Source organism: Cyanistes caeruleus, chromosome Z (assembly GCF_971803275.1).
Source record: "Cyanistes caeruleus chromosome Z, bCyaCae1.hap1.1, whole genome shotgun sequence".
NCBI classification, from domain to species: domain Eukaryota; kingdom Metazoa; phylum Chordata; class Aves; order Passeriformes; family Paridae; genus Cyanistes; species Cyanistes caeruleus.
Genome location: NC_141732.1, coordinates 7,747,457 through 7,761,592, shown reverse-complemented (window position 1 = coordinate 7,761,592; position 14,136 = coordinate 7,747,457). Strand labels below are relative to the sequence as shown.

Below are 14,136 nucleotides of genomic sequence, written 5' to 3'. Positions count from 1 at the left end.
ATATAAGTCTAGTGTATAGTTAGTTCTGCTTTACCATCCCAAGTTTTGTGTCTGCGTAGTCAGTTAGGAGAAGAAAAAGTTGGGTAGGGGGCCGGAAAAGTATCCAGGAGTTTTATTCTGGTTTCTTATACTTGCGACTCCTGATAATAAGGTTTATTTTTTTCTGGCTAAGTTTTCAACCTGTTTTAACCTACTCCTAATGCATAACTCCCGCCCCCACCCAAAAAAAAAAAAAAACCAGAAAAAAGAAAGGAGTAAGTTTCCTGGTGATTGTAGCGTGTGCTAAAAGCAACGTCACTCTTTAGTACATTAATCAGAAAACGAAAAATTAGCAAATGTCAACCACTAGAAGGACAAGTTCAGTGAGGAGGTGCGGAGGGAGCTTTAGGCTGGTGTCAGACAGGCAGGCTGATGAGGGAGCATCAGGCAGACTTCCAGCAATCCCTACGTGGCAGTGCTCACCACAAGGGCCGTTTCCCTGGCAAAGATCCCTCCCTGCTTCCAAGTACATTAGACACTGGAGCAGGTGACACTTTCTTTCATCTGTTGGTTGCTTGTTTTGCTAGGGGGAGAAGGCCGGTTCCTTATTCCCTTGCTCCAGCAAAGAAAGTTACTTCTGCACAGGCTTTGCTGCACTTTTCCAGCACTGGATGAGATTCCCATACACTTTTAGCTTTGCAGGCCTCCAGTAGGAACTGCAAAGGCATTGTGCGCTATTTCCTCCTTTTCTGTGTCAGGGCTTTAGAGAACTACAAGCCTTGTTTTGCCCAGGGAATGTTGCTTGCTGCTAGTAGCCAAGGAGGAATATGGAATTCAGAGCCATATGCAGTAGGCTTGAATTAGCCCTTTTTTTCATTTAACGGGAGTGACTTAGAATCCCTTTGCTGTGCAAGCTGATGATTTCTCCTGAGTAGAGCAGGTTGGCTGTAGATGTGAAAAGCAAGAAAGTTGGAAGTGATAAGTAACGGCCTGTCCCTTGTGCTTGTCTCTTTGCACAGAGCCCAGAAGCAAGAGCAGTTTCAGCCCTGGCTCCCTCTGCACCTGGAGAGGGAGCCAAAGAGGGGGAAACTGAGCAAGAGGAGCAGAAGAGTGGAGCTGTGCTCACCGAAGAGGTGGAGCCATCCCAGACAGTAAGTGCCAGTTCTGGGTGGAGCTGTCTTTAGTGCGGGGCAGAGCTGCAAGTTTCTGGCCAGCCAGCGCTTGCTGTTGGAGGCTGAGGGTGCTGAGGGCTGGAGTCCTGGCAGCACCTAGCCATTCCCTCCAGCACAAGACAGCTGGGAATTGGGCTTTGAGCTGTCGTGCTGAGGCACCAAAGCGCTGGTGCTCATGTGCGGGCGAGCATGTGGCTGCTTGGCTCAGTGCAGCTGTGTCTCTTGGCTCCTCCAATGCCATGGCCAAGGGCACAGGTGGGAGTTCTGGGCCTCAGCAGGTCTGGTTGGTTTGCTTTCCCGTTTTGGAACCCTGTGTACGGCCAGTGGAAGTGTTCTGCAGTTGTGTGGAGTAATTCTTCATTTTTACACAGTCGCTTGGCCCATCTGTTTTTGGCCTCTTTTAAGCTGCTGCTGGGCGCTGATTGTCTGGTCCATGAACCTGGGGGAGGCGATTCTTGTTTGATGTGGCCAAGGAAACAAACTGCGTGGTTCTGAAGCCTTCCTCTGAGGCTAAAAGCAGAAGCAGCAAGCTTGTGTGGATCCATTTTGTGGTGATGACTGCAGCTTTGAAAGCTGCTTTGAAGCCTCAGCTCTGGGGTGACTCTGCAAGTCTTTTTGTGCTGTCTTGCGTTGCTAAGAACAGGAAAGGCGTCTCCAAATTCTGGATGCTGTCTTTGAAGTCAAATGTGTAACGTGGTGCCCGGGCGGCTGCCTGGGCCCAAAGCACCCAGGGGAGCCACTCAACAGCAGCTGAACGTGAGCCAGCTTGGGCCCAGGTGGCCAAGAAGGCCTGGGGCATGCTGGCCATGTGTGAGCAATAGTGGGGCGGCAGGAGCAGGGCAGTGAGCGTCCCCCTGTGCTGGGCAGCGCCGCGGCCGCAGCTGGAGTGCTGTGTCCAGTCCTGGGCCCCTGAGATCAGAAAGTCATTGAGGGGCTGGAGCGTGTCCAGAGAAGGACAAGGGCATTGGGGAAGGCTGTGGATGACTATGGTAGTGTGATTTTAATGGTTATTTGGGGAAAGACGTAAGGAACACAGGGGAAAAGTGATTTCTTTGTGAGAAGGTGCTGGGCACTTTCTCTGTGCCTAAAAGAAGCCAATAGTGATCAAGTTGTGGGAAGTGACAACATTTTACAACAGCACTGAAAAATTCAATCTGCCCCTGGGAATGCACCAGTGTACAATGCACGAGCCTGGGAACTGACCCTTTTGCTTCCGGACCCAGGAGGTAGCAGAGGTGTGGTGAGGCCGGCCCTGCTCGCCCACGGCCTGGGCGGCCTGGGGGAGGCCGGGCCGGATGCCAGCGGCTCCTGGGCGAGGAATGGAGGCGGCAGGAGCCCGGCCCCAGGCTGGGCCTGGCCACGGCTGCTGACATCTTGCCGACGCTGAGTCCTGCGTGGCGCTTGACAGCTCCAGGCCGAGCCTACTTCCCCTGCCAGGGCAGAGAGGTGCCCCGAGTGGCCTGACATCCAGCACCATGCCTGCTGCGGCCACTAGATAAAAAATGGAACCCTGTCAGATAGGCAGATGAGACCTCCAGACCTTGTTCTTCTCTGCAGGGAGAGAAAAGGACAGTGACAACATGGGAAAAAGCAACCTAAAAACCTTGAAGTCAATGAAAGAATGAGTCAAAGCTGAAATCAAAGAGGGATGAGAAAATGGCAAATAGGACTAAAATATTCTTTCAGTAGTACCATAGAAATAAACAATAATATACTAAAATATCTCCTTTAATTCATGAGAGTAGGGGGGGGGGATGAAGTACTGAGACTGTAAATCTGAACCAAAATATCCCTTAATAAAGCCAAGCAAATGTTAAAGAAGCTGTAACCCCATCAAAACTTTACAGAGAGAAAGAGATGAGAGGGATGCACATCCTTTGCACCCAGGGAGAGAAGAAAAAAAGGCTCTGTTTCCAGAGATGATTGCAAAAACCAACTAAGAAAAACCTTTGCTTTTAAACAACTCATCCATAAAATAATTCCCCATGAGTTCATAGCCCATAAACACCCTTGTAAGAAAGCTGTGAAAATGCGAGGGATATGAGGATAGCAAAATTTTTCCAGGGCTCCTGCAATTCCTGATAATGAAAAAACACCAAGAACCTGCTTTTCTCTAAACATGTCTCCCTACCATAACCAAAACCGCCCCTCCTCACCCTACAAAAACTCATATAAGTCTAGTGTATAGTTAGTTCTGCTTTACCATCCCAAGTTTTGTGTCTGCGTAGTCAGTTAGGAGAAGAAAAAGTTGGGTAGGGGGCCGGAAAAGTATCCAGGAGTTTTATTCTGGTTTCTTATACTTGCAATCCTGATAATAAGGTTTATTTTTTTCTGGCTAAGTTTTCAACCTGTTTTAACCTACTCCTAATGCATAACTCCCGCCCCCACCCGAAAAAAAAAAAAAACCAGAAAAAAGAAAGGAGTAAGTTTCCTGGTGATTGTAGCGTGTGCTAAAAGCAACGTCACTCTTTAGTACATTAATCAGAAAACGAAAAATTAGCAAATGTCAACCACTAGAAGGACAAGTTCAGTGAGGAGGTGCGGAGGGAGCTTTAGGCTGGTGTCAGACAGGCAGGCTGATGAGGGAGCATCAGGCAGACTTCCAGCAATCCCTACGTGGCAGTGCTCACCACAAGGGCCGTTTCCCTGGCAAAGATCCCCTCCCTGCTTCCAAGTACATTAGACACTGGAGCAGGTGACACTTTCTTTCATCTGTTGGTTGCTTGTTTTGCTAGGGGGAGAAGGCCGGTTCCTTATTCCCTTGCTCCAGCAAAGAAAGTTACTTCTGCACAGGCTTTGCTGCACTTTTCCAGCACTGGATGAGATTCCCATACACTTTTAGCTTTGCAGATGTCCAGTAGGAACTGCAAAGGCATTGTGCGCTATTTCCTCCTTTTCTGTGTCAGGGCTTTAGAGAACTACAAGCCTTGTTTTGCCCAGGGAATGTTGCTTGCTGCTAGTAGCCAAGGAGGAATATGGAATTCAGAGCCATATGCAGTAGGCTTGAATTAGCCCTTTTTTTCATTTAACGGGAGTGACTTAGAATCCCTTTGCTGTGCAAGCTGATGATTTCTCCTGAGTAGAGCAGGTTGGCTGTAGATGTGAAAAGCAGGAAAGTTGGAAGTGATAAGTAACGGCCTGTCCCTTGTGCTTGTCTCTTTGCACAGAGCCCAGAAGCAAGAGCAGTTTCAGCCCTGGCTCCCTCTGCACCTGGAGAGGGAGCCAAAGAGGGGGAAACTGAGCAAGAGGAGCAGAAGAGTGGAGCTGTGCTCACCGAAGAGGTGGAGCCATCCCAGACAGTAAGTGCCAGTTCTGGGTGGAGCTGTCTTTAGTGCGGGGCAGAGCTGCAAGTTTCTGGCCAGCCTGCGCTTGCTGTTGGAGGCTGAGGGTGCTGAGGGCTGGAGTCCTGGCAGCACCTAGCCATTCCCTCCAGCACAAGACAGCTGGGAATTGGGCTTTGAGCTGTCGTGCTGAGGCACCAAAGCGCTGGTGCTCATGTGCGGGCGAGCATGTGGCTGCTTGGCTCAGTGCAGCTGTGTCTCTTGGCTCCTCCAATGCCATGGCCAAGGGCACAGGTGGGAGTTCTGGGCCTCAGCAGGTCTGGTTGGTTTGCTTTCCCGTTTTGGAACCCTGTGTACGGCCAGTGGAAGTGTTCTGCAGTTGTGTGGAGTAATTCTTCATTTTTACACAGTCGCTTGGCCCATCTGTTTTTGGCCTCTTTTAAGCTGCTGCTGGGCGCTGATTGTCTGGTCCATGAACCTGGGGGAGGCGATTCTTGTTTGATGTGGCCAAGGAAACAAACTGCGTGGTTCTGAAGCCTTCCTCTGAGGCTAAAAGCAGAAGCAGCAAGCTTGTGTGGATCCATTTTGTGGTGATGACTGCAGCTTTGAAAGCTGCTTTGAAGCCTCAGCTCTGGGGTGACTCTGCAAGTCTTTTTGTGCTGTCTTGCGTTGCTAAGAACAGGAAAGGCGTCTCCAAATTCTGGATGCTGTCTTTGAAGTCAAATGTGTAACGTGGTGCCCGGGCGGCTGCCTGGGCCCAAAGCACCCAGGGGAGCCACTCAACAGCAGCTGAACGTGAGCCAGCTTGGGCCCAGGTGGCCAAGAAGGCCTGGGGCATGCTGGCCATGTGTGAGCAATAGTGGGGCGGCAGGAGCAGGGCAGTGAGCGTCCCCCTGTGCTGGGCAGCGCCGCGGCCGCAGCTGGAGTGCTGTGTCCAGTCCTGGGCCCCTGAGATCAGAAAGTCATTGAGGGGCTGGAGCGTGTCCAGAGAAGGACAAGGGCATTGGGGAAGGCTGTGGATGACTATGGTAGTGTGATTTTAATGGTTATTTGGGGAAAGACGTAAGGAACACAGGGGAAAAGTGATTTCTTTGTGAGAAGGTCCTGGGCACTTTCTCTGTGCCTAAAAGAAGCCAATAGTGATCAAGTTGTGGGAAGTGACAACATTTTACAACAGCACTGAAAAATTCAATCTGCCCCTGGGAATGCACCAGTGTACAATGCACGAGCCTGGGAACTGACCCTTTTGCTTCCGGACCCAGGAGGTAGCAGAGGTGTGGTGAGGCCGGCCCTGCTCGCCCACGGCCTGGGCGGCCTGGGGGAGGCCGGGCCGGATGCCAGCGGCTCCTGGGCGAGGAATGGAGGCGGCAGGAGCCCGGCCCCAGGCTGGGCCTGGCCACGGCTGCTGACATCTTGCCGACGCTGAGTCCTGCGTGGCGCTTGACAGCTCCAGGCCGAGCCTACTTCCCCTGCCAGGGCAGAGAGGTGCCCCGAGTGGCCTGACATCCAGCACCATGCCTGCTGCGGCTACTAGATAAAAAATGGAACCCTGTCAGATAGGCAGATGAGACCTCCAGACCTTGTTCTTCTCTGCAGGGAGAGAAAAGGACAGTGACAACATGGGAAAAAGCAACCTAAAAACCTTGAAGTCAATGAAAGAATGAGTCAAAGCTGAAATCAAAGAGGGATGAGAAAATGGCAAATAGGACTAAAATATTCTTTCAGTAGTACCATAGAAATAAACAATAATATACTAAAATATCTCCTTTAATTCATGAGAGTAGGGGGGGGGGATGAAGTACTGAGACTGTAAATCTGAACCAAAATATCCCTTAATAAAGCCAAGCAAATGTTAAAGAAGCTGTAACCCCATCAAAACTTTACAGAGAGAAAGAGATGAGAGGGATGCACATCCTTTGCACCCAGGGAGAGAAGAAAAAAAGGCTCTGTTTCCAGAGATGATTGCAAAAACCAACTAAGAAAAACCTTTGCTTTTAAACAACTCATCCATAAAATAATTCCCCATGAGTTCATAGCCCATAAACACCCTTGTAAGAAAGCTGTGAAAATGCGAGGGATATGAGGATAGCAAAATTTTTCCAGGGCTCCTGCAATTCCTGATAATGAAAAAACACCAAGAACCTGCTTTTCTCTAAACATGTCTCCCTACCATAACCAAAACCGCCCCTCCTCACCCTACAAAAACTCATATAAGTCTAGTGTATAGTTAGTTCTGCTTTACCATCCCAAGTTTTGTGTCTGCGTAGTCAGTTAGGAGAAGAAAAAGTTGGGTAGGGGGCCGGAAAAGTATCCAGGAGTTTTATTCTGGTTTCTTATACTTGCAATCCTGATAATAAGGTTTATTTTTTTCTGGCTAAGTTTTCAACCTGTTTTAACCTACTCCTAATGCATAACTCCCGCCCCCACCCGAAAAAAAAAAAAAACCAGAAAAAAGAAAGGAGTAAGTTTCCTGGTGATTGTAGCGTGTGCTAAAAGCAACGTCACTCTTTAGTACATTAATCAGAAAACGAAAAATTAGCAAATGTCAACCACTAGAAGGACAAGTTCAGTGAGGAGGTGCGGAGGGAGCTTTAGGCTGGTGTCAGACAGGCAGGCTGATGAGGGAGCATCAGGCAGACTTCCAGCAATCCCTACGTGGCAGTGCTCACCACAAGGGCCGTTTCCCTGGCAAAGATCCCCTCCCTGCTTCCAAGTACATTAGACACTGGAGCAGGTGACACTTTCTTTCATCTGTTGGTTGCTTGTTTTGCTAGGGGGAGAAGGCCGGTTCCTTATTCCCTTGCTCCAGCAAAGAAAGTTACTTCTGCACAGGCTTTGCTGCACTTTTCCAGCACTGGATGAGATTCCCATACACTTTTAGCTTTGCAGATGTCCAGTAGGAACTGCAAAGGCATTGTGCGCTATTTCCTCCTTTTCTGTGTCAGGGCTTTAGAGAACTACAAGCCTTGTTTTGCCCAGGGAATGTTGCTTGCTGCTAGTAGCCAAGGAGGAATATGGAATTCAGAGCCATATGCAGTAGGCTTGAATTAGCCCTTTTTTTCATTTAACGGGAGTGACTTAGAATCCCTTTGCTGTGCAAGCTGATGATTTCTCCTGAGTAGAGCAGGTTGGCTGTAGATGTGAAAAGCAGGAAAGTTGGAAGTGATAAGTAACGGCCTGTCCCTTGTGCTTGTCTCTTTGCACAGAGCCCAGAAGCAAGAGCAGTTTCAGCCCTGGCTCCCTCTGCACCTGGAGAGGGAGCCAAAGAGGGGGAAACTGAGCAAGAGGAGCAGAAGAGTGGAGCTGTGCTCACCGAAGAGGTGGAGCCATCCCAGACAGTAAGTGCCAGTTCTGGGTGGAGCTGTCTTTAGTGCGGGGCAGAGCTGCAAGTTTCTGGCCAGCCTGCGCTTGCTGTTGGAGGCTGAGGGTGCTGAGGGCTGGAGTCCTGGCAGCACCTAGCCATTCCCTCCAGCACAAGACAGCTGGGAATTGGGCTTTGAGCTGTCGTGCTGAGGCACCAAAGCGCTGGTGCTCATGTGCGGGCGAGCATGTGGCTGCTTGGCTCAGTGCAGCTGTGTCTCTTGGCTCCTCCAATGCCATGGCCAAGGGCACAGGTGGGAGTTCTGGGCCTCAGCAGGTCTGGTTGGTTTGCTTTCCCGTTTTGGAACCCTGTGTACGGCCAGTGGAAGTGTTCTGCAGTTGTGTGGAGTAATTCTTCATTTTTACACAGTCGCTTGGCCCATCTGTTTTTGGCCTCTTTTAAGCTGCTGCTGGGCGCTGATTGTCTGGTCCATGAACCTGGGGGAGGCGATTCTTGTTTGATGTGGCCAAGGAAACAAACTGCGTGGTTCTGAAGCCTTCCTCTGAGGCTAAAAGCAGAAGCAGCAAGCTTGTGTGGATCCATTTTGTGGTGATGACTGCAGCTTTGAAAGCTGCTTTGAAGCCTCAGCTCTGGGGTGACTCTGCAAGTCTTTTTGTGCTGTCTTGCGTTGCTAAGAACAGGAAAGGCGTCTCCAAATTCTGGATGCTGTCTTTGAAGTCAAATGTGTAACGTGGTGCCCGGGCGGCTGCCTGGGCCCAAAGCACCCAGGGGAGCCACTCAACAGCAGCTGAACGTGAGCCAGCTTGGGCCCAGGTGGCCAAGAAGGCCTGGGGCATGCTGGCCATGTGTGAGCAATAGTGGGGCGGCAGGAGCAGGGCAGTGAGCGTCCCCCTGTGCTGGGCAGCGCCGCGGCCGCAGCTGGAGTGCTGTGTCCAGTCCTGGGCCCCTGAGATCAGAAAGTCATTGAGGGGCTGGAGCGTGTCCAGAGAAGGACAAGGGCATTGGGGAAGGCTGTGGATGACTATGGTAGTGTGATTTTAATGGTTATTTGGGGAAAGACGTAAGGAACACAGGGGAAAAGTGATTTCTTTGTGAGAAGGTCCTGGGCACTTTCTCTGTGCCTAAAAGAAGCCAATAGTGATCAAGTTGTGGGAAGTGACAACATTTTACAACAGCACTGAAAAATTCAATCTGCCCCTGGGAATGCACCAGTGTACAATGCACGAGCCTGGGAACTGACCCTTTTGCTTCCGGACCCAGGAGGTAGCAGAGGTGTGGTGAGGCCGGCCCTGCTCGCCCACGGCCTGGGCGGCCTGGGGGAGGCCGGGCCGGATGCCAGCGGCTCCTGGGCGAGGAATGGAGGCGGCAGGAGCCCGGCCCCAGGCTGGGCCTGGCCACGGCTGCTGACATCTTGCCGACGCTGAGTCCTGCGTGGCGCTTGACAGCTCCAGGCCGAGCCTACTTCCCCTGCCAGGGCAGAGAGGTGCCCCGAGTGGCCTGACATCCAGCACCATGCCTGCTGCGGCTACTAGATAAAAAATGGAACCCTGTCAGATAGGCAGATGAGACCTCCAGACCTTGTTCTTCTCTGCAGGGAGAGAAAAGGACAGTGACAACATGGGAAAAAGCAACCTAAAAACCTTGAAGTCAATGAAAGAATGAGTCAAAGCTGAAATCAAAGAGGGATGAGAAAATGGCAAATAGGACTAAAATATTCTTTCAGTAGTACCATAGAAATAAACAATAATATACTAAAATATCTCCTTTAATTCATGAGAGTAGGGGGGGGGGATGAAGTACTGAGACTGTAAATCTGAACCAAAATATCCCTTAATAAAGCCAAGCAAATGTTAAAGAAGCTGTAACCCCATCAAAACTTTACAGAGAGAAAGAGATGAGAGGGATGCACATCCTTTGCACCCAGGGAGAGAAGAAAAAAAGGCTCTGTTTCCAGAGATGATTGCAAAAACCAACTAAGAAAAACCTTTGCTTTTAAACAACTCATCCATAAAATAATTCCCCATGAGTTCATAGCCCATAAACACCCTTGTAAGAAAGCTGTGAAAATGCGAGGGATATGAGGATAGCAAAATTTTTCCAGGGCTCCTGCAATTCCTGATAATGAAAAAACACCAAGAACCTGCTTTTCTCTAAACATGTCTCCCTACCATAACCAAAACCGCCCCTCCTCACCCTACAAAAACTCATATAAGTCTAGTGTATAGTTAGTTCTGCTTTACCATCCCAAGTTTTGTGTCTGCGTAGTCAGTTAGGAGAAGAAAAAGTTGGGTAGGGGGCCGGAAAAGTATCCAGGAGTTTTATTCTGGTTTCTTATACTTGCAATCCTGATAATAAGGTTTATTTTTTTCTGGCTAAGTTTTCAACCTGTTTTAACCTACTCCTAATGCATAACTCCCGCCCCCACCCGAAAAAAAAAAAAAACCAGAAAAAAGAAAGGAGTAAGTTTCCTGGTGATTGTAGCGTGTGCTAAAAGCAACGTCACTCTTTAGTACATTAATCAGAAAACGAAAAATTAGCAAATGTCAACCACTAGAAGGACAAGTTCAGTGAGGAGGTGCGGAGGGAGCTTTAGGCTGGTGTCAGACAGGCAGGCTGATGAGGGAGCATCAGGCAGACTTCCAGCAATCCCTACGTGGCAGTGCTCACCACAAGGGCCGTTTCCCTGGCAAAGATCCCCTCCCTGCTTCCAAGTACATTAGACACTGGAGCAGGTGACACTTTCTTTCATCTGTTGGTTGCTTGTTTTGCTAGGGGGAGAAGGCCGGTTCCTTATTCCCTTGCTCCAGCAAAGAAAGTTACTTCTGCACAGGCTTTGCTGCACTTTTCCAGCACTGGATGAGATTCCCATACACTTTTAGCTTTGCAGATGTCCAGTAGGAACTGCAAAGGCATTGTGCGCTATTTCCTCCTTTTCTGTGTCAGGGCTTTAGAGAACTACAAGCCTTGTTTTGCCCAGGGAATGTTGCTTGCTGCTAGTAGCCAAGGAGGAATATGGAATTCAGAGCCATATGCAGTAGGCTTGAATTAGCCCTTTTTTTCATTTAACGGGAGTGACTTAGAATCCCTTTGCTGTGCAAGCTGATGATTTCTCCTGAGTAGAGCAGGTTGGCTGTAGATGTGAAAAGCAAGAAAGTTGGAAGTGATAAGTAACGGCCTGTCCCTTGTGCTTGTCTCTTTGCACAGAGCCCAGAAGCAAGAGCAGTTTCAGCCCTGGCTCCCTCTGCACCTGGAGAGGGAGCCAAAGAGGGGGAAACTGAGCAAGAGGAGCAGAAGAGTGGAGCTGTGCTCACCGAAGAGGTGGAGCCATCCCAGACAGTAAGTGCCAGTTCTGGGTGGAGCTGTCTTTAGTGCGGGGCAGAGCTGCAAGTTTCTGGCCAGCCAGCGCTTGCTGTTGGAGGCTGAGGGTGCTGAGGGCTGGAGTCCTGGCAGCACCTAGCCATTCCCTCCAGCACAAGACAGCTGGGAATTGGGCTTTGAGCTGTCGTGCTGAGGCACCAAAGCGCTGGTGCTCATGTGCGGGCGAGCATGTGGCTGCTTGGCTCAGTGCAGCTGTGTCTCTTGGCTCCTCCAATGCCATGGCCAAGGGCACAGGTGGGAGTTCTGGGCCTCAGCAGGTCTGGTTGGTTTGCTTTCCCGTTTTGGAACCCTGTGTACGGCCAGTGGAAGTGTTCTGCAGTTGTGTGGAGTAATTCTTCATTTTTACACAGTCGCTTGGCCCATCTGTTTTTGGCCTCTTTTAAGCTGCTGCTGGGCGCTGATTGTCTGGTCCATGAACCTGGGGGAGGCGATTCTTGTTTGATGTGGCCAAGGAAACAAACTGCGTGGTTCTGAAGCCTTCCTCTGAGGCTAAAAGCAGAAGCAGCAAGCTTGTGTGGATCCATTTTGTGGTGATGACTGCAGCTTTGAAAGCTGCTTTGAAGCCTCAGCTCTGGGGTGACTCTGCAAGTCTTTTTGTGCTGTCTTGCGTTGCTAAGAACAGGAAAGGCGTCTCCAAATTCTGGATGCTGTCTTTGAAGTCAAATGTGTAACGTGGTGCCCGGGAGGCTGCCTGGGCCCAAAGCACCCAGGGGAGCCACTCAACAGCAGCTGAATGTGAGCCAGCTTGGGCCCAGGTGGCCAAGAAGGCCTGGGGCATGCTGGCCATGTGTGAGCAATAGTGGGGCGGCAGGAGCAGGGCAGTGAGCGTCCCCCTGTGCTGGGCAGCGCCGCGGCCGCAGCTGGAGTGCTGTGTCCAGTCCTGGGCCCCTGAGATCAGAAAGTCATTGAGGGGCTGGAGCGTGTCCAGAGAAGGACAAGGGCATTGGGGAAGGCTGTGGATGACTATGGTAGTGTGATTTTAATGGTTATTTGGGGAAAGACGTAAGGAACACAGGGGAAAAGTGATTTCTTTGTGAGAAGGTGCTGGGCACTTTCTCTGTGCCTAAAAGAAGCCAATAGTGATCAAGTTGTGGGAAGTGACAACATTTTACAACAGCACTGAAAAATTCAATCTGCCCCTGGGAATGCACCAGTGTACAATGCACGAGCCTGGGAACTGACCCTTTTGCTTCCGGACCCAGGAGGTAGCAGAGGTGTGGTGAGGCCGGCCCTGCTCGCCCACGGCCTGGGCGGCCTGGGGGAGGCCGGGCCGGATGCCAGCGGCTCCTGGGCGAGGAATGGAGGCGGCAGGAGCCCGGCCCCAGGCTGGGCCTGGCCACGGCTGCTGACATCTTGCCGACGCTGAGTCCTGCGTGGCGCTTGACAGCTCCAGGCCGAGCCTACTTCCCCTGCCAGGGCAGAGAGGTGCCCCGAGTGGCCTGACATCCAGCACCATGCCTGCTGCGGCTACTAGATAAAAAATGGAACCCTGTCAGATAGGCAGATGAGACCTCCAGACCTTGTTCTTCTCTGCAGGGAGAGAAAAGGACAGTGACAACATGGGAAAAAGCAACCTAAAAACCTTGAAGTCAATGAAAGAATGAGTCAAAGCTGAAATCAAAGAGGGATGAGAAAATGGCAAATAGGACTAAAATATTCTTTCAGTAGTACCATAGAAATAAACAATAATATACTAAAATATCTCCTTTAATTCATGAGAGTGGGGGGGGGGATGAAGTACTGAGACTGTAAATCTGAACCAAAATATCCCTTAATAAAGCCAAGCAAATGTTAAAGAAGCTGTAACCCCATCAAAACTTTACAGAGAGAAAGAGATGAGAGGGATGCACATCCTTTGCACCCAGGGAGAGAAGAAAAAAAGGCTCTGTTTCCAGAGATGATTGCAAAAACCAACTAAGAAAAACCTTTGCTTTTAAACAACTCATCCATAAAATAATTCCCCATGAGTTCATAGCCCATAAACACCCTTGTAAGAAAGCTGTGAAAATGCGAGGGATATGAGGATAGCAAAATTTTTCCAGGGCTCCTGCAATTCCTGATAATGAAAAAACACCAAGAACCTGCTTTTCTCTAAACATGTCTCCCTACCATAACCAAAACCGCCCCTCCTCACCCTACAAAAACTCATATAAGTCTAGTGTATAGTTAGTTCTGCTTTACCATCCCAAGTTTTGTGTCTGCGTAGTCAGTTAGGAGAAGAAAAAGTTGGGTAGGGGGCCGGAAAAGTATCCAGGAGTTTTATTCTGGTTTCTTATACTTGCAATCCTGATAATAAGGTTTATTTTTTTCTGGCTAAGTTTTCAACCTGTTTTAACCTACTCCTAATGCATAACTCCCGCCCCCACCCGAAAAAAAAAAAAAAACAGAAAAAAGAAAGGAGTAAGTTTCCTGGTGATTGTAGCGTGTGCTAAAAGCAACGTCACTCTTTAGTACATTAATCAGAAAACGAAAAATTAGCAAATGTCAACCACTAGAAGGACAAGTTCAGTGAGGAGGTGCGGAGGGAGCTTTAGGCTGGTGTCAGACAGGCAGGCTGATGAGGGAGCATCAGGCAGACTTCCAGCAATCCCTACGTGGCAGTGCTCACCACAAGGGCCGTTTCCCTGGCAAAGATCCCCTCCCTGCTTCCAAGTACATTAGACACTGGAGCAGGTGACACTTTCTTTCATCTGTTGGTTGCTTGTTTTGCTAGGGGGAGAAGGCCGGTTCCTTATTCCCTTGCTCCAGCAAAGAAAGTTACTTCTGCACAGGCTTTGCTGCACTTTTCCAGCACTGGATGAGATTCCCTTACACTTTTAGCTTTGCAGATGTCCAGTAGGAACTGCAAAGGCATTGTGCGCTATTTCCTCCTTTTCTGTGTCAGGGCTTTAGAGAACTACAAGCCTTGTTTTGCCCAGGGAATGTTGCTTGCTGCTAGTAGCCAAGGAGGAATATGGAATTCAGAGCCATATGCAGTAGGCTTGAATTAGCCCTTTTTTTCATT

The 14,136-nt window shown here is 49.8% G+C and overlaps 1 protein-coding gene across 14 annotated transcripts in view; it reads left to right on the top strand.

The window, feature by feature from the left end:
* The window catches only part of LOC111924468 (uncharacterized), a 74,727-nt gene that overhangs the window by 21,289 nt on the left and 39,302 nt on the right, over positions 1 to 14,136 (top strand). For 8 of the 14 annotated variants that reach the window (XM_086867746.1, XM_086867742.1, XM_086867737.1 and 5 more), the window contains 4 exons: positions 999 to 1,130; positions 4,319 to 4,450; positions 7,639 to 7,770; positions 10,959 to 11,090. In XM_086867746.1, the coding sequence (XP_086723872.1) occupies positions 999 to 1,130; positions 4,319 to 4,450; positions 7,639 to 7,770; positions 10,959 to 11,090 (528 nt within the window). The remainder of the gene's footprint in view (positions 1 to 998; positions 1,131 to 4,318; positions 4,451 to 7,638; positions 7,771 to 10,958; positions 11,091 to 14,136) is intronic. The other 6 variants (XM_086867739.1, XM_086867748.1, XM_086867740.1 and 3 more) reach the window with 1 other exon arrangement.